Raw genomic sequence first — 20,744 nt, forward strand, 5'->3', positions numbered from 1 at the left:
GCATGGGGTAGTGTTAGGTTTAGGGGTAGGTTCAAGGTTAGTAGTTATTACATAGTTATTGTAATTACTATAATAAGTACATAGTATTTACATGAGGAACAGGACTGTAAAATAAAGTGCTACCCAAAAGTTGCAATGCAACAAAAATAAATACCTACACAAAAGATGTTGCAGAAATGTATTGTAATGATCAAGATCTTTAAATTATTTATTGATAGAAGTGAGTGTAACAGCGTGAGCAAGAGAGAGTTTAAACACAACATTCCACAGCAATAAATCATTAACTAAAATAAAACTCTTCCTATGACAGAAGGAAGTAGAGTAGTAGAGAGAACTGCTTCTCACCTGATTAAGATAAGGAATCTTTTTACTGAATACTTTGTCTGTGTGGCACAAGTTTACTTTAGGTTGGTCACATCCAAGGAAGAACTAAAGCCTTTTCATAAAGAATGACAGCAGAACCATCCATGATAAGACAGGAAGCAATCCAATAAGAAAACACACAATCATACATACCTGTACAAGATGAAATTATAATATATGCTTTATAAATTAAAACATGTACGCGCTGAATCAGGTTAGGTTCATATGCCATAGGTATCTCATTAGGTGTGAATGTTTATGAATGCTTAAGGGTTTTACTTCTTCTTTTTTCTCCCTCAGATTACCTCACTTCCTGTTATACATCATAAAACAAGACCAGCATGTTGTTTTCAAGGGTTTTAGTAAACTTTGTGCATGAGAAAAGATGCTTCATTTCTGTATATCGTCTACCATAGGATGCATATTGTAAGTATTCTCTTTAAGTTTATTATATATTACCCTTGATAAGGATTGGATGAAAGCATTGATTTTAATTTAGACAATAATGATTTTGCTACATATTTATCACACTGGCATGTTTTTCATAAAGGACTATGGTTTTCCTGACACAGAACATTTCCTGAAGGGAAATTTACCTCAGAACTATTAGATGTTTTTAATTTAATTAATTAATTTTTCTGAAAAAAATATCTTGCAAACTGCTTTTTTCCTATTTGTCTTCTGTAAAAATGCAGCAAACAGAAATTATTCAATCAATCAATCAATCACCTTTATTTATATAGCGCTTTAAACAAAATACATTGCGTCAAAGCACTGAACAACAATCATTTGGAAAAGTTATGTCATCTCTGTTCAGGTGAAATAGTGTCTGTGCATTTATTTGCAATCAAGTCAATGATATCGCTGTAGATGAAGTGACCCCAACTAAGCAAGCCAGAGGCGACAGCCACAAGGAACCGAAACTCCATCGGTGACAGAATGGAGAAAAAAACCTAGGGAGAAACCAGGCTCAGTTGGGGGGCCAGTTCTCCTCTGACCAGACGAAACCAGTAGTTCAATTCCAGGCTGCAGCAAAGTCAGATTGTGCAGAAGAATAATCTGTTTCCTGTGGTCTTGTCCCGGTGGTCCTCTGAGACAAGGTCTTTACAGGGGATCTGTATCTGGGGCTCTAGTTGTCCTGGTCTCCGCTGTCTTTCAGGGCAGTAGAGTTCCTTTCTAGATGCTGATCCACCATCAAGTCTGGATACGTACTGGATCCGGGTGACTGCAGTGACCCTCTGATCTGGACACAGACTGGATCTGGTGGCTACGGTGACCTCGGAACAAGAGAGAAACAGACAAATATTAGCGTAGATGCCATTCTATTAATGATGTAGAAGGTACATAGGGTGTTATGAGAAGTGTTTCCGGTTCCTGTTTACCTAATTAATGCAGCCTAAAAATCCTTTAACGGATTTGGATATTAAAAGCATATTAGTATGTTATGTGTATGCCAGGTTAAAGAGATGGGTCTTTAATCTAGATTTAAACTGCAAGAGTGTGTCTGCCTCCCGAACAATGTTTGGTAGGTTATTCCAGAGTTTAGGCGCCAAATAGGAAAAGGATCTGATGCCCGCAGTTGATTTTGATATTCTAGGTATTATCAAATTGCCTGAGCTTTGAGAACGTAGCGGACGTAGAGGAGTATAATGTAAAAGGAGCTCATTCAAATACTGAGGTGCTAAACCATTCAGGGTTTTATAAGTAATAAGCAATATTTTAAAATCAATACGATGTTTGATAGGGAGCCAGTGCAGTGTGGACAGGACCGGGCTAATATGGTCATACTTCCTGGTTCTAGTAAGAACTCTTACTGCTGCATTTTGGACTAGGTGTAGTTTGTTTACTAAGCATGCAGACTCAATAAAGCATTACAATAATCTAACCTTGAGGTCATAAATGCATGGATTAACATTTCTGCATTTGACATTGAGAGCATAGGCAGTAATTTAGATATATTTTTGAGATGGAAAAATGAAGTTTTACAAATACTAGAAACGTGGCTTTCTAAGGAAAGATTGCGATCAAATAGCACACCTAGGTTCCTAACTGATGACGAAGAATTGACAGAGCAACCATCAAGTCTTAGACAGTGTTCTAGGTTACTACAAGCAGAGTTTTTAGGTCCTATAATTAACACCTCTGTTTTTTCTGAATTTAGCAGTAGGAAATTACTCATCATTCAATTTTTTATATCGACTATGCATTCCATTAATTTTTCGAATTGGTGTGTTTCACTGGGCCGCGAAGAAATATAGAGCTGAGTATCATCAGCATAACAGTGAAAGCTAACACCATGTTTCCTGATGATATCTCTCAAGGGTAACATATAAAGCGTGAAGAGTAGCGGCCCTAGTACTGAGCCTTGAGGTACTCCATACTGCACTTGTGATAGATATGATACATCTTCATTCACTGCTACGAACTGATGGCGGTCATATAAGTACGATTTAAACCATGCTAATGCACTTCCACTGATGCCAGCAAAGCGTTCAAGTCTATGCAAAAGAATGCTGTGGTCAATTGTGTCAAACGCAGCACTAAGATCCAATAAAACTAATAGAGATATACACCCACGATCAGATGATAAGAGCAGATAATTTGTAACTCTAAGGAGAGCAGTCTCAGTACTATGATACGGTCTAAATCCTGACTGGAAATCCTCACATATACCATTTTTCTCTAAGAAGCAATATAATTGTGAGGATACCACCTTTTCTAGTATCTTGGACAGAAAAGGGAGTTTCGAGATTGGTCTATAATTAACAAGTTCTTTGGGGTCAAGTTGTGTTTTTTTTTTATGAGAGGCTTAATAACAGCCAGTTTGAAGGTTTTGGGGACATATCCTTATGACAATGAGGAATTAATAATAGTCAAAAGAGGACCTATGACTTCAGGAAGCACCTCTTTTAGGAGCTTAGATGGTATAGGGTCTAACATACATGTTGTTGGTTTAGATGATTTAACAAGTTTATACAATTCTTCCTCTCCTATAGTAGAGAATGAGTGGAACTGTTCCTCAGGGGGTCTATAGTGCACTGACTTTGATACTGTAGCTGACGGCTGAATGGTTGCAATTTTATCTCTAATAGTATCGATTTTAGAAGTAAAGTAGTTCATAAAGTCATTACTGCTGTGGTGTTGGGGAATGTCAACACTTGTTGAAGCTTTATTTTTCGTAAAAGCTTTAGTAATCAGATCTAGCAGTTTTTAATGCTTTTCTGTAGGATATGTTACTTTCCCACCAAGCAATACGAAATACCTCTAGTTTTGTTTTCCTCCAGCTGCGCTCCATTTTTCGGGCTGCTCTCTTTAGGGTGCGAGTATGCTCATTATACCATGATGTCAAACTGTTTTCCTTAACCTTCCTTAAGCGTAAAGGAGCAACTGTATTTAAAGTGCTAGAAAAGAGAGAGTCCATAGTTTCTGTTACATCATCAAGTTGTTCTGAGGTTTTGGATATGCTAAGGAATTTGGATACATCAGGAAGATAACTTAAAAAGCAGTCTTTTGTGGTAGAAGTGATGGTTCTTCCATACTTGTAACAAGAAGTAGAATTTACAATTTTGGCTATATGAAGTTTGCACAGAACTAAATAATGATCTGAGATATCATCACTTGGCTGAATAATTTCAACACTATCAACATCAATTCCATGTGACAGTATTAAATCTAGAGTATGAATTCGACAATGAGTAGGTCCTGAAACATGTTGTCTAACACCAATAGAGTTCAGAATGTCTATAAATGCTGATCCCAATGCATCTTTTTCATTATCAACATGGATATTAAAATCACCAACTATTAAAACTTTATCTACAGCCAGAACTAACTCGGATGTAAAATCACCAAACTCTTTAATAAAGTCTGTATGGTGGCCTGGTGGCCTGTATACAGTAGTCAGTACAAACATAACAGGGGATTTATCATTAACATTTGTTTTTCTGGATAATGTTATATGTAGCACCATTACTTCAAACGAGTTATACTTGAAGCCTGCCCTCTGAGAAATCCTGAAAACGTTGCTATAAATTGAAGCAACTCCTCCCACCTTTGCCTTTTAGACGTGGCTCGTGTTTATAACAGTAATCTTGGGGGGTGGACTCATTTAAAATAATGTAATCATCAGGTTTTAGCCAGGTTTCTGTCAAACAGAGCACATCTATTTTATGATCAGTTATCATATTATTTAAAAGTGTTTTCGTAGAAATGGATCTGATATTTAATAAGCCAAGCTTTATCATTTGTTTATCCATATTGCATTTGTTTTTTATTTGTTGAACCTCAATTAAATTATTCACTTTAACTTGGTTTGGACGTTTTTTGTATTTTCTATTTCGGGGAACAGACACAGTCTCTATAGTGTGATATCTAGGTGAAAGAGTCTCTATGTGCTGAGAATTAACTGACCTCTGTGACGGGAGGCAGCTAGCAGACGGTCGGTTTAGCCAGTCTGTCTGCTTCCTGACCTGGGCCCCAGTTAGTCAAGTATAAACACTAAGACTATTTGCCATATTTCTAGAGAGAAGAGTTATTCTATTGCTCATGTCCATGTTGATGGAATGAAGTATGGCAGGTTGTGTTGCAAAGTTTGTCTATTATCTTTGTGAGAGGATCAATTTGTCTTGTCATTTTGTCATAACATCAGATTTCATTTAATAGATTGGAAGTTTATTCACCAATTCACTTCAGTGTAATTTCTTATAATCACCTACATAATAATACACTTTTTTTAACAATTTATCCAAATCTATATTAAAAACATATTAAAAATGTGTTACATCTTTACAGCTTTGGCTTTTTTATTTAGTGATTTTGAATTATTTATTTATTTACTTATTTATTTGTTATTATTTGTAGGAAATGCAAAGTCAAACTGGTGGAATGCTGGGCAAAGGACACAAAATAAATAAATAAATAAATACAAAGTGTAGCTGAATACAGTGCATTCCCATTTTAAAATGTAAAAAGAATCAAGAAAAAAACGAAACATGGGAGCACTAAAGCAAATCACAATATATATTTCCATCTGTGGTTTCATTCTCCATCTAGTGCATTTTCCTTAAAAAAACTGCACAATCATGCAACAAAATGCTTTTTCAGGATTCATACCTCGAAATACACGGATGTTAGATGTTTCTTCAATGACTTTGCACAGATCCAGATTGGAGACTTTATTCATTTGTCAAACTTATAGGACTTGGATATATCAAGTCAACAAGATCTAAACTGATAAACTCCTTTTATCGAGTTCATAGATCTCAGCAGAAACAGCATCAACCAACTCATTTCTGATGACTTTGACCATTTAACACAAGTGAAAACTCGGTACTTGTACAGTAACAAAATCTCAATCATTAGTTCCTTTTTGTTCAAGGACCTGAAGAGACTTGAGGTCTTCAAGCTTGAAACAGACAATCTTCTAAGTACTGGTGATGCGTGGGCCACATTCCCTGCTGGATCTTTAAAGACCTGAAGTAACTCAGAGTATTGACCTTGCACATAATGGAATCGGCAAAATACCCTGAAATCTGCTTCAAGCTTTATCCTCATGTTTTACGCTGGAAATACTAATCTTGCTCATCTGAATCCTGATGCAGATTTTCTCCACTTTTATGTGGTTTATGCATAGTACCACTAAGAAGAAGCAGAATGGTGGTGTTTGGTACAACACCAAAGAAGAGCCTCGGGTAATGGAGGAACTTATTCCCAAATTAAAAGGAGAACAGGACTGGAGACTGTGCCTTCACTACCGAGATCAACTGCCTGATCACTAGGAACTACATGAAGAGCAACTGGTGTTCAAGTGAGGTCCAAGTGGCGAGCTTCATACTCTTTGATGAGCAGAAGGATGTGTTTATTCTGGTACTCCTGGAGCTCTCTCTGTATCACACAGGATGAGGAAGATGATGAAGAAACAAACCTATTTATGCTGTTTAAATGTACATTTAAATGTACATTTATTTGTCTTATGTCTTACAGTATTTCTTACTATTATCTATGTAAAAAAAAGTTTTATTTTGATTAACAGAATTTATTTGAAAAATAAATTTTAACTCTCTTGATCAGTGTAATACAGTACGTCCTTGTGAAATAAAAGTAAAAAAAATTTTTTTATCTGACCTTAAACATTTATATGGATTTGTATTTTTATCTTCATATTATTTGCAGAATTCCTTTAAATAAATATAATAATATATACCTTACTTTAAAATGCTGACTGAATGATATATCTTTAGTCAGCATGTTTGAAAATGTCCAAGTGAAGAAGTCAACAAGATCTCAGTAGGGGGTCATTGTGGGCTGATGTTTGGCCCACACACTGGACCCCCTGGTAGCTAGACACGGGGGTGGAAATGGTCAAGTAATAATGGCCCTTTCTCTTATTTTATCATAACAACATCATAATGTAATTCCATGCAAAGCCAGTAAAGCCTGGAGCTTTTGCATAACACCTGAAAAATGACAAGAAAAGGTCTGTTTACATGGAGAGAACTACTCTCACAAGGGTTATGTTGGTCATGCATTACCAGAAGTTCATTAAAACAATAGAATCATAAATAACCACTGAAACCTTACAGCAGAAAAAGAGCACATTTTTTGTACAGAAGCAGAACAAAGTGTCAAAACAAACCTACAAATATTACATTTCTGCTTTTTAAAATGTATTGGATGATTCAACCATTATTTTCTGTGGTAATCTGTTGATTAATCAGCTTGTTTTGAATCTGGAACATTCCTTTAACACCAAGCTATGGCAGTGTGGGAAGAGAACAGAGGGTAACAGGAGTAAAGTCAGCTTTTCTGTCTCCTGTCTCTCTGACCTTTGACCCCAGTGAGTGTCCAGCAGAAGCTGACATAAGATCTCTTCTGCCGACCTGTTCTGAAGGTCTGCACATTCATTGCTGTACGCCTCCACTTTGTCCTCCATTGTCCACATCCCAGCATGTGTCCTCTGCTGGACTATACGGGAAAAGCTATTATGCTAACCATAAACGTGTTGCAATTACAATACAGTTGATTCAGTTCATACACAGACTAGTTCAGAAAGTTAAGATCCTCAGCTATGATATGGATCTGCAGAAAAGTGTGACAGAAAGTTTTACCTTTAGTACAATCACTATCAAACATGTACCAACATGTAATTAAGGCTGCAGTAATCATGCATGAATCCTTATGACTCTGGTTGTAGTTAACAATAGCTCTTGATTGGTTCACAATTAGCTCATGTCTTCACTAATCATAAGTTCATGTTGAAGTAAGTATTAATTCAGGTGTTAGTACGTGATTATTATTGTACCATTTTTGTAAAGTGTTAGTGATTTGTTCTGTTGAGATTAAAGGGGTCACATGATATTCTAACACGCCCCCACATCTATACATCACTAAAGTGAAATTACTTTGTTTGGCCTTCCAAAAGAGGACGATATCCACTTCGTCATGCCTGGAACTGATCTGTGCTGGTCACTGAGGAAATACATCACCTTTGCACTGTGGATCGCCCGGGGTCGTCACATGTGGTTGCCGCACGCCCAACAGATGCGTTCTCTAGCCGCCTGACTCTGCTCACTCAAGGCCAGGGTGTGTGATGCTGTATTGTTGAGAAAGCGAAACTAGTTTGTTTTGCCTTCCAAAATAGGACACGACAAGAAATCATGTTTATATCACGCTTACAATGGGTTTTATGTTTATGTCTCGTCGCTCCGGCCAGACAGGGCATCGCAGTATGGTAAGGGGCGTAACATTTCCGTCACACACTTGAGGTATTCGGCCAATCACAATACACTGGGTAGATGGCCAATCAGAGCACACCTCGTTTTCAGACCGATGAGCTTTGTAAAAATCGATGCATTTCAGAAAGGCGGGGCATAGAGAAGAAACAATAATGTACAGTATGTGGAAAATAATGTATTTTTGTTTACCTTAAACCGTATAAACACATTTCATTACACCAAATAAGTTTCTTTTTAGCAACATCATATGACCTCTTTACTGTTCTTTTACTAATACGCTGTTATTAAATAAAATAACCAGAACAGGAGAACTGCAGGGACATCTCAGTCTCAACGGAAGTCACATAATTGTAATCTTTGTGTTTGTGTGTGTTAGAATTCAACAACTAGGGTGAGGGAATGTACATTATCTTGTTTTCAATTCATATATTAACTTTATTTAATAATAAATTGACAATTTGGCAAATAAATTGTCAGACAATCTTTCAGAAGTCATTGTAATATGCTGATTCAGTCCTTCATTCGTGTTTATCAATGTTGAAAATAATTGTGCAGATTGGTATTTTGGGGATACTTTAACAGAAAGTTCAAAAGAGCAGTATGTAAAAGTCTTTACTGTAACTTTTGATCAATTTAAATCAATTTAAACTTAATAAAAGTGCTAATTTCCCTCTCTTCCAAAATAAATAAATGAAAAATTTATAATTTAAAAAGATCTATTGCCTAAATCTATCTGAACAGTCTCAAATGTAAGAAATTTTTTATTTTGGCAACAAAAAAGATAAAAAATATTTTTCTTTTCTTTTCACAAGGAGTGATCCAATACTGCTGAATGTGTTAAATGTTGCATATCTTATATGTTATATTATTTCCTGAAGTATAAACTTTGTAAAAATTAAGAACCACTGCCATTTCAATAATGAAAATAAATCAGTAGTGGTTTTCTTCAGTGTCAAAGACTGATACACAGTTTACTTAAGTAGTCATACTCTAATTAATCCCCTGGGTCTTGGTTTCTGTAATTTAGTTTCCACGGAAAAAACTGTAATCACATGCTAGAGAAGTCATGTGAGAAGAGCAAAGGAAATTACTTCACCTGTTCACATCCTTAAGGTGAACTCAGATGATACTTGCCCTTTGACCAGTGAGACAACAAGGGAAATAGACCTAATGGGGCATGGAAAACAAAAACACACCCTTTTATTGCCCATCTCGGTCTCCACCTCTCCTTCACACCTTTGAGTTTCCATTAGTATGTGAAAACATTTACAATGCAAAGCATGGTCCTACTTTATGGCACATTACTGGACAAACCTTTTTGCTCCCATAAATAAACACATCATATTTGTCTTAAAAGTAACAAAAATGAGCACCAGAGTCAAAAGATATTCTTCAAAAATGTATTATTTATCAATTTACACAAATATAAATATGATTGAGGTGATTCCAAAACATGTAAAAAACAGCAAAGCCTTTAGGCAGTTATTTATATTCTACAGTGGAGTACAATGGAGTAGTGTGAAATCAATCCCTGAGAAGCAATTATATTTATAGCATCTTTTGGGATCACTTTATGTGCAAGTCCATGCATTGAAATAGAAAGACCATTTTGATGTTGTGAAAAAAAATGAATTTACACGGTAATGTGATGATTTTCATTTAGAATATGAGATACATCTCAAACCTTAAAGGTGTGTATGGAAAAAAAATCTCTGATTGAATGACTATTTGTAGTTTTTTTGTACTTGACCTTACTTTACAGCAAACCATGTGTTCTCATTTAATCGTATGTACAGTATCATTGAAGATTTCATCACCTAAAACCATTTGGTGTGAAAGCTTAAGCTCAGTATTCAACCGTCAAGTTCTGCCGTTTTGTTCTGTCATCCATTATGGCTTAAAGGTGTAATATATCAATCACTAGTCTTCATTTTTCGCAGAATCCAGAGGAAGTGCTGCTCCTGTTGGTTCTCCGTGCTGACAGGTTACCAAAGTAACCAAGAAACACAGATATCATGCACTGCTGTTGCTAAGCTGCCGAGGAAGTTCTCGCTCCAGTGCATTTGTTCACCAGGCCTGCAAAGGACACTGCAGTGACAACAGAGAATAACAATTATACACCATAAAGACCCATACAGATATGCAGTTTATGTATATAGAGAGAAATGTCTGTATAAAAATCTCTCCAATTTATTTTGCAACATGGAAGTACATTACTTCCCGTGAATGTGCAAGACTGACCTGCTTGCTGGAGCCCAGGTGTGTGATGCTGCTGGTGTCCATGGTCGCATATCGAGATGGATGAGAATACTGGACAGCTTCTTGTTTGGGAGAGTACACTGAAAAAGACATGCAAAATGTGAGTTTTGCACATCGTTATTCAGAATGAAAATGTTTTCTGTTGTCATAGGCAAAGAAGCGAGTGTATTTACTGTGTGACTGTGTGAAGGGCTGCTGGGAGATGTGAGCTGTGGTCAGCTGTGTCAGGCTGCTGCTATGAGGGAACTGCATGGGCTGCAGGGTAGTGAGTCCAGACACGCTGTTGATGACGGGCACACTCTGAGACTGCGGAGATGTCAGACCTGGAACAACATAAAAATGATCAACGAGTTCAAAATAAGATAAATTTCACATATATCAGAATTATTATAGTTAATTAAAACTAAACTAAACGATAAACAGATTTTTTCCCTTGAAGGAAAACATTTTGAAAACAAGAAGTGGACATTTTGAACATTTAGAGAACATTCAGAAATACTATATAATTTAACCTACTTGTAATAAGATTATAGTACATTTTAAAATACCCAGCCTACAGTTACTTTTTAATTGATAACATGATTACATATTCTTTTTTAGTAAGTGTTTTATTGTAACTATAATTAAAATGATTCATAAAAATTTTTTAATTATTGAATTATTAGCTTTTCATTAAATTCACAAACTCCCTGCAGTTCCTTCATGAATCCCATTTTGGGAAACCTTGACTTAATGTAATGTGTAATGGACTTTATGCTGTTAATAACAATGAATGAAATATATTTTTATATCAACTGGTACAAGATTATCCTATTTATATCAATGTGATAAATGAGTTATATATATATAAATGGGGGCCACATTCTACATTTTTCAGCATTTTAAGGCCATCTATGTCTATCTATCAGCTGTGTTCAACTATGTCTCTGCCTTTCTCTCACAGAACAACCTCCTTGACAGCAACCAGTCTGGTTTCAGAGGTGGACATTCAAACGAAACTGCCTTGCTCTCGGTTGCTGAAGCCCTTAGATGGGCAAGAGCAGATTCCAAATTTTACCCTTATCTTGCCAGATCTGTCCGCTGCTTTTGACATGGTTAACCATCAGATCCTCCTTTCAACCCTACTGGCAAAGGGCATCTCAGGAACCGCACTCCAGGGATTTGAGTCTTATCTCTTAGATGGGTCCTCCAAGATATCTTGGAGAGGTGAGGTGTCCAAGTCGCAACATCTAACTACTGGGGTGCCTCAGGGCTCTGTCCTTGAACGACTTCCCTTCTCTGTCTAGCATAATTAAGTTCTGTCTTTCAGAAACATGGCTTTTCATACTACTGCTATGCTGATGACACTCAACTCTACCTCTCACTCCATCCTGATGATCCGACGGTAGCTGCTCGCATCTCAGCTTGTCTAACAGACATTTCTTGCTGGATAAAGGACCATCACCTTTAGCTCAACCTTGCCAAGACAGAACTGCTTATGGTTGCATCAAACCTATCGTTTCATAACAAGTTCACTCTCCAGCTGAGCACATCAACCATAATTCCTTCAAAAACAACCAGAAACCTTGGAGTTATGATTAACAATCAGGTGACTTTCTCAGACCACATTGCTACAACTGTCCGATCCTGCAGATTTGCTTTATTCAACATCAAGAAGATCAAGCCCTTTCTTTCGGAACATGCTTTAAAACTCCTTTTGTTCAAGCTCTTGTTTTGTCCAGGCTGGACTATTGCAATGCCCTCTTGGCAGGTCTTCCAGCCAATTCTATCAAATCTTTACAATTAATCCAGAATGCGGCAGCAAGATTAATTTTTAATAAGCCGAAAAGAATACACGTCACACCTCTGTCTATTAGTTTACACTGGCTATCAATAGCTGCACGCATAAAATTCAAGGCATTAATGTTTGCCTACAAAACCACCACTGGGTGGTCACTACTTCAGACTTATGTCCCCTCTAGAAGCTTGCGTTCTGCAAGTGAACGTCGCTTGATTGTGCCATCCCAAAGAGGCTCAAAATCACTTTCATGGACTTTTGAATTAAATGTTTCCTCCTGGTGGAATGACCTGCCTAATTCAATCTGAGCAGCTTAATCCTTAGCCAAAGGCCTCTAACACTAGCTTCTAGCTTGCTCTATGCCTTTCCTATTCTATATTTTTATTTATTTTTTTTATTTTTTTTATATATATATAATATTTATTATATGATTTAAAAACCCTTGCTACTTGTACTGCATTAAGATAACTGAGACTTGTTATAGCACTTGCATATCATTGCTCTTTCATTGATTTTGATTGCTTCCACTCTCCTCATTTGTAAGTCTATATGGATAAAAGCAATTGCTAAATGACTAAATGTAAATGTAATGTAAATATCTATTACATTCTTTTTGTGCCAAAACAGTCAGATTATAATTTGACGTGTTAGTTTGAACCCTTAATCAGGATGATTTTGCTATTGTACCTTTAAGACTTGAAAATGAACCTGTAAATGGACTCTGTTATGACTGCCTGACGTCTGTTTACTGGCTTAGGCAAGAGTGCAAACATGGACTCAAATGCATAACCATCGCATAAAACATGTTCTTGCGTTATTGTGGTGGTCACACACCTCAGTACTCAAGAGGCTGACAGAATGACCTTCAAACCTCTGTCTTTAAACCAGTGTTATCATTCAGGTAGCTGACAATAAACATGTTAATAAGATCTAACTAGATCACCAAGATGCTTATCGAACTATTACTGCTGCGATCAAAACATTGTTTAATTGAGAATCCAAACCGGGAAAGCAATAGTGGCTCAACCAACCCTCCTTGGTGGCAGGGCTTAGTGTTTGACTGACTATTGCAGTGGTTCTCAAAGTGTGGGGGCCATAAGCAGAAAAAACTAAAAAAAAAGGTTTAAAGGGGGGCGCAACCAAAAAAGTATGAGAACCACTGGACTAATGGAAGGAGGAGCGGTGTTCGGGGAAGTTTGAATAGTTTTGGAATAATATTAATAGAAAGCACCATGTACTTTATTAATATGAATTTTCTGTATTTATTTTTACCGTATTTATATGTATTTTAAGTTCACACTTCATTGCGTTATGTCAGTTACTCTGTGTCCTGACAGAAAATTACCAGTAGATTTTCCTTTTTTTTTTTTAACAGCACGTCAAAATAAGGGCTATAAAATCATGTGCACATGGGGATGCATAAAGGATATATTAAAAAGTGTAATCAACTTTAGAAATAGAACTCTAAAAATGCTATAGTAAAACCTGTTTAACTGTAAGTTACCTTAACATATATGTAAATGGATTGAAACTGTATATGTAATTTTACAGTAAAATACTGTATACTTATGGATGGGAGTTGCAAGTAAAAACTATGAATGACTATATTTACACTAAAAAACGGTAAAAGGACATTCATTTAGGTAGTTCAAGTAACTTGGTATACTAGTATTACAGCACTACCTAATAATATGTATCATTATAAGTTGGCACCAATGCTTTAATACCTGAAACATTGTCACCATATTTTTTACAGTGAATATCTGGAAACCACAGCTGCCATTTCTTTACTGTAAATTTAACACATACCACAGTTTAAGAACAACAATGATGTAAGATGAAGAAGAGGGAAATAAAATGGCGATCCACTCACTTTGAGCAGCCAGGCTCATAATGAGGCTCTGTGCTTGCTGATGATGATGAGATGACTGAGACAGACTATGAATGTTGGTCAGAGTGCTCACAGGAGGCAAAACTCCACCAGAGACTGAGATCTGGACACACACACACACACACACACATGCAGACACACAATGTAAATACATATAAGGTACACAAACACTTACTTTCCTCTGGTGCAAGACACTGTTTTGGACTGTGAGTGCGCACTAACATAACATTACAAATGTTTATTGGGGGGGCCAATTCATACCAGCCATAAAAGAGAATAAATGCACTGCCTGCACATGCTAGATCAATGCTCTCTTTGACCTAGTTGAGTCGGTTTTCAAATAAAGGCGACTTTATCAATCATGTCCGTAAAATGTACATTGATCTCTGCGACTACATGCTATTTCGGGTTGAGAAAAAGGCTGGTAGTTCCAATACTTTTTGCATTATAATGTGGACTCAAAAACAGATTTTGCTTTACCATTTTGGCATCCGTTGATAGCAAGCCATGGCAAGGGTCCAGACTACCCGGAGACACCTGTTGCAATACTGACTGGCTGCTACCATGGTGACTGATGGTCGTCGAGGAAGTGACCTCACTGGTTCCTTGTTGACTGTACCTGAGTTCTGCATTGAAAAACATAAGAAACATAATTTTTAGGTGTATTGCTGTTCACAGTTAATGCTTTGACAACTAAAAAAGGTTAATTTTGTTGCTCTGACACACTGAAAATGGCGAGAAAATAATCGCCATTAGTCGTACATACTAACCTGATACTGTCTATCTTTATTTGACCTCTTTGTGTAGCTAGCTATAAATGCGGCAAAAATGATAAGTCTGATGTATGAGTCTGCAGTCCAAACACTGAAGGGCCTTTATCGGACATTCTTTTCCTTAAATGCATTCTCGTAAATATAACTCAAAACTGATTATGCTAAATGTTGTGCCTTTTCTTGCTCTGGGCAAACAAATACAATCAAAGAGCTTTTGAACAGTTGGAGGTCAGTGACTGTAGCAGAACACACAGGTTGAGCAAACACGCTGTTCTCTGACTCACTCGCTTGACGTAATATTAATCCATTCGCAAACATTCTGCAGAATTCGGTCCATTACACAGGCTGACAGTTAACAGCTTTTCAACAGAACGGTGTCTTTTTGTAGTTGTCAAAACTAAAATGAAGCGTTTTGATTTTATTATATTGGCATTTTAAGCTACTGCGTGATCCTTCTGGGTATAAAATACTTTTTTCCAAACAGCTATCGATCTTCTGAGGGAGAGAGTGTGTGCTGTACTCCCTCCCAGACACAAAGCTCGAACCTTGACTTGACCCTGGTTTGACCCTAAAGATTGCAGTGAGCGATTTTATGTCCCTCTATTTCACATGCGTCTGCGGGTGCGGCTGTGTGTTTTGTTCTCAAACTAATGGGATGGAGGAATTCCAATAAAACACACACACACACACACACACACACTTACTGCATATTTAAATTATTTAAAATTAAAATAAAACTGAAAATACAAAAACAAAACCTGTGATAGTGTTTAAGACTTGGTAGAAATCAGATCATCCAAATTCAGATATTAATATCAAGTGTAGACAGAACCTGTGAGGATTTGCACAGCAGTGAAATCTTACTGGAATCTGAGCTGCTGTGATGGTGATGGGTATGTGATGATGGATGGGACAACAGAGGGTTCATGCTGTGGGTTGGATATGTATCCATAGCCAGCTTCTGTCTGAAGGCTTCCTCCTTACGTCGATTAGCAAACCAGTTGTACACACGAACCTCCGTGACCAGGTTAGATCCAAGCCCATGTGCTTTAGAGGGCGACACACCCCTCTGAACACACTCTGCCCTGAAAACAACCCAAAAAATAAAGAACTGGCATTTGTACAATGCATTTTTTTAAACACATGTAAGATATTTAAATACAAATGTAATTAATGATCAGCACATTCTTTGTATTGAAGTGTGTGTGTGTGTGTGTGTGTGTGTGTGTGTACATATATATATATATAATATAATATATATATAATATATATATAATATAATAAAATGCAAAACATAAAAATTATATTACATGAAAGTAAGAAACAAATTTAATTAATGCCACTTTGTTTTAAATTATACACACACACACACACACACAAATATATATATATATATATATATATATATATATATATATATAATATACACTTTATGCTGTGTCCTTGGTTTAGTTTAATTATATATTTAAGAACTGAGTGATATTAATTAACTACATTTACTTACTATATGGTTAGGGTTACTTTCATGTGATTATGCATAATGTATTGTTATTATAATACTAAGTACGTGTAATGTTTAACAAGGACCCCTTAAAATAAAGTGGTACCAAATATTTTTAACAAAACTAAATCAATATCTAGAGAGAGAGAGAGCATTACCTGTTGCATTCCTCTACCAGCGCTTCCCTTTCTTCTTTGCTGGGGTTCTTCTGTCGATCATAAGCCTGGTAGAGTATCTCCTGAGATGCTGGACCCCATTTGAAGCGGTTTCGTCTCATCCTCTTAGAGCCTGGCTCCCCTTCATCTCCGATTGGTCCTCCAGAACCTCCCGCAGTCCCCGAACCGTGTCCGGTATGATTGAATTCTGGGAAAAAAAACAGGACCTGATCCTGACTGCCTGAGTCACTGGGGTCAGAGCCCTGAACACGGTCGAACTCTGCGGAAATAAGAGGGGGACACGATTGGGGCAGAGTAAGGCACATTCATGACAGATAGTGCTTGGATGGGGCGGCCCAGAATGAAGGCACAGTTTTGAGAAAGGTAAAAATGGATCCAATAATGGGGCCTACAGAGCAGAGCTCACATGATACTTCCTGACCTGGAAAAAAGGGGTCCTTCATAAAATAAAAAAGGCAATTCAGAGTAAATAAATAACAAAACATGTACTGTCTACACATTTATTTATATGTGTAATTTACTTTTTCTGAGTGACTTCTAATCTATCCAACCAAAGTCTGAGAAACAAGGGGATATAAAATGGATAAAATAAAAAACATTCACAAACAAGACTTTTAATATTTATTTTATATTTAAATAGATCATTTCTAATGGAATTTATAATAGTGTATGTAATACAATAAAAAATTAAACACATGTTTAGCATGTATAGTTACATATAAGTATTATATAAAATATATAACAACATGTAGGCTAATAACAAAACATTAAAACCAGGTGGAAACAAATAATTACAAAAATAAATAAATATAGCTTTAAAATAAATAAATAAATAAATGTCACTTGGCATGAAATTTTAGTAGACTAGTACACAATGTAAAGAGATTCATTCATTTTAAGCATTGCTATAAATTGCCCAAATACTTGAATGAACACTTTACAAGATGGTTCCATTAGTTAATGCATTGACTAACATGAACTAACAATGAGCAATATACTTGTTACAGTATTTATTAATGTGACAGTTAATGCTAGATAATAAAATTACATATTCATGATAATTTCTCAGGTCTGTTAAATAATATTAACAAATACAACTTTTGTTGTATTGTATTGGTAAATGTGGAAATTAACACGAATTGAGATTGTTAAATGTTTCCAATGTATTTTTCATTTCTCTTTCATGTTAACAAATGGAACATTATTTTGAAGTGTTAGAAAAAAAAAAAACAGTCTGCATACTTTCTTATGTTACAGATGGTAAAGAGTTAAACATCATGTTAGGAGGCTACTTACGTCTTTCGATTTCGCGCTGTTTCTGGACATACCAGGTGTAAAGCGCGGCTCGTTTGCTCGTCTTCATCGGCGTGCCTTTATTGAGGTGCTGCGACAGGTGAGACTGATTGAGCCCCGTCACGTCCACCACCTCGCGCTGAGGAATATTGTGCTGCTGCATGTAGCCTTTGACAGTGCGCGCGACGCGCCACGGGTCCCCGCTGCCAAACACAGCAGCCAACGCTATTATGAGCTTTCACAAGTAACTTTTAATTTTATGTCTTTATGTCATTTATTGGTGTAAAATTATGCCTTTCTGTTTTAAAATGCCTGGAATAATGAATAATATACAAACCTTTAAAATATAATTAATAATCGTCATGCAATAACACTGAATAATAATAAACAAAAAAATTAAAAACATTATAATATTTCAAAACTAACTCGAACATTTAACAATTTATCAATTAATGCTGTCTAATTTAGTAGCTATTAGTCTTGAAAGTTTTAAAAAATAATTTCTAAGAGACTTTTCCTCCTATAAGTCGACTCGACAGTCATTTGGAAATAAAATGCTAGATGTTTATAGAAGAACTGGTTATAGGCATGCAATAAAATAATGAAGAAATAATCATGTTAAATATTATGCACAACATGATATACATAATAATATTATTAGGCTATCATTTGTTCTGTAGCCTATAGGCTAACTAACGTAAATACGATGACTAATTGACTGACGACTCTTAATTAGGCTATATTTGTGAAATACATTTGGTCCTAATTAGCCTATACGAGTCAAACGCTGGTGATTGTTTTAATACGTGTAAAATGTGTGACGGATCAGCCAGTGTTTGTTTGGGGAAATAACCCCTCACATTAGAGAGTGCTGAGGATGTTGATTTAAGACTATAACTTTGGACAATGAATAACTACTATCTTTTCCCTCTATTCATACGACATTGTGTATCTTTCTGTTGATGATTTATAGAAATAAATTAATAACAACTACACGTGGTTTCGTTTTGACTTTACATCAATATAGGCCTATGTAATCTCGTTTTACACTTTTAAACAGGAACATTTCGATTTTTGCCTAAAGTTACCAAAAACAAAACCAAAAAATGTTGTAAATATTATGTAGGGAGGTATTAAAACAATATAGGCCTATATAAAAAATACCGAAGTAGACCTAAGGAAAAAAAGGAAATAATAAAATGTTGCACTAGACTACATCAAAAAATTTTGGTAGGCCTATTGTTTTTGTAAAATTATTATATATATTTACATGTAAAAAAAAATTGACTGAAATAGGATATCTTAATGGTAAAAATTGACGCTGCTGTTTATTACAGTGGAACTACATTTCAACTGAAAAATAATAACAATAGTATATATATATATATATATATATATATATATATATATATATATATATATATATATATATATAGTTATTATAACGTTTCAGGGACAGGGTTAATTGCACAATGCTCATCTTTGCGCAGTTCTTTTTCATTGTTTTATAGATTAATAAATAAATAGCAGGTACACTTCAATCTAACTTGTTGCTCTGAAATACCTGCATATAATATTTCAATAACACGCCATTTAGTTCATAAATCGAGCATCTGTATGTGAACTCACGCCAGCATGCGGTCGACCTCCGCGCGCTGCTCCGCCGCCTCCTCCGTGTTGAGGGACTGCAGCTCGCGCAGGATCGGCGGCGTGTCGAAGTCATCCCCGTCTTCCGAGCCTTCGTCACCGGACAGTTTGCCCCCTTTACCCTGCCCGCTGGTTAGAGTAAGAAACACCGGCTTGGCATCACTGGAGTCGCTGCCGCCGTTGACACTCGACGGGGAAAAAGGTTTTTCCATTTTTATTCCGAATTCAGCAGGACACGGACACAAATCCTCCAGAGCCTGGACCAGCACATCCTTCGTGACCCCCGAGTCCAACAGCGCGCTCAGGAGCTCCTGCTGAAGCGATGTCAACTTGGACACCATGTCAGTAAACATCAATCCGGTCTCGCTGAAAGCCCTCGCGCCCTCGGTAAATACACGTGTCAAATTAACTGAAATGAATAATGATTTTGAAGGACTAGAAAACACCAGACCAAAGTTTCTTTACGAAAAGTTGTACAGTTGTCCAGAGCACGAGCGCACCTGCTGAAGGAAGTCGTTCCACGTTCCTGCTGGGCGGAGCTGACTTCATGCTCATTGGTTGGTGCACCTTATGCAAATGAGGTTTACTCGTTTATGAATATGCTAATATAAACGACGAATTCGTAGCTGATATATATATATGGGTTTAAAATGTTCAGTGTTGATGTGTTTGGTACCTCCGAGGTAGCTTAGTAGGCTACTTTTTTTAGAGGATGAAACAACTACATAAATCTTTAAAGTAGTGAGTGAATAATAAAACAATAATTAATACTAACATTGTAATAAATATATAAACATTGTTATTGTTAATATTATGATTATTAATGTAATACTTTTGTTTTTCTTGTTTTGTGGTTTAAATATATACATTTTCTAAGTCATAAACTGCTAAGCTTAAACTTTTCACTTCGAAGGCAGCTTATCAGTTGTCCCAATACAAAAAAATTATAACAAGAAGAATTAGTAAAAGATAATCACATAGAAGTGAACCAGATTTTTCATTATTTCTAAACCCCTCATTCTTTGTAACTTTGTACCTGTTCTTTCTCTCCTCCTTTCTTTCTTTCTTTCTTTCTTTCTTTCTTTCTTTCTGTCTTTCTTTCTTTCTTTCTTTCTTTCTTTCTCTTTCTTTCTTTCTTTCTGGAAAGAGATATCTGACTTTTTAGGCAAGCACACTAATAAACACATAATAAGCAGTAAATGTGAGAAAAATTTGTATTTATATATTTTTAGTGCTGTCAAACAATTAATCATGATTAATCGCATCCAAAATAAAAGTTTATGTTATGTGTGTGTACAGTGTATATTTATTATGTATACACAAGCACTCAT

The 20,744-nt window shown here is 36.1% G+C and overlaps 1 protein-coding gene across 2 annotated transcripts; it reads right to left on the bottom strand.

Moving 5' to 3' along the window:
• Nucleotides 1-9,482: 9,482 nt before the first annotated feature.
• On the bottom strand, nt 9,483-19,925 carry LOC113038160 (hepatocyte nuclear factor 1-beta-B-like). 2 transcript variants are annotated; one of them, XM_026195390.1, is made up of 9 exons: nt 19,396-19,925; nt 17,770-17,969; nt 16,456-16,660; nt 15,661-15,881; nt 14,504-14,649; nt 14,006-14,126; nt 10,529-10,678; nt 10,338-10,435; nt 9,483-10,184 (listed from the first exon to the last, which is right to left on the bottom strand). In XM_026195390.1, exons 1-9 carry the CDS (start codon nt 19,764-19,766, stop codon nt 10,164-10,166), a joined length of 1,533 nt encoding a protein of 510 aa, XP_026051175.1. In that variant the 5' UTR covers nt 19,767-19,925; the 3' UTR covers nt 9,483-10,163. The 2 variants fall into 2 exon arrangements, with proteins under 2 accessions (XP_026051175.1, XP_026051174.1); XM_026195389.1 differs by having other exon boundaries at nt 16,456-16,732; nt 19,396-19,924.
• Nucleotides 19,926-20,744: the final 819 nt, after the last annotated feature.

The sequence above is a fragment of the Carassius auratus genome, chromosome 21 (genome assembly GCF_003368295.1).
Source record: "Carassius auratus strain Wakin chromosome 21, ASM336829v1, whole genome shotgun sequence".
NCBI classification, from domain to species: Eukaryota; Metazoa; Chordata; class Actinopteri; order Cypriniformes; family Cyprinidae; genus Carassius; species Carassius auratus.

What these genes read in the sequence shown, in the direction of transcription:
- LOC113038160 (XM_026195389.1), bottom strand. Translation starts at nt 19,766, where the DNA reads ATGTTTACTGACATGGTGTCCAAGTTGACATCGCTTCAGCAGGAGCTC. An exon ending in GAGGTCGACCGCATGCTGGC is followed by an intron (nt 17,970 to 19,395) that starts GTGAGTTCACAT and finishes TGTGTTTGGCAG; the next exon opens with CGGGGACCCGTGGCGCGTCG. An exon ending in CTGGTAGAGGAATGCAACAG is followed by an intron (nt 15,882 to 16,455) that starts GTAATGCTCTCT and finishes GGTTGTTTTCAG; the next exon opens with GGCAGAGTGTGTTCAGAGGG.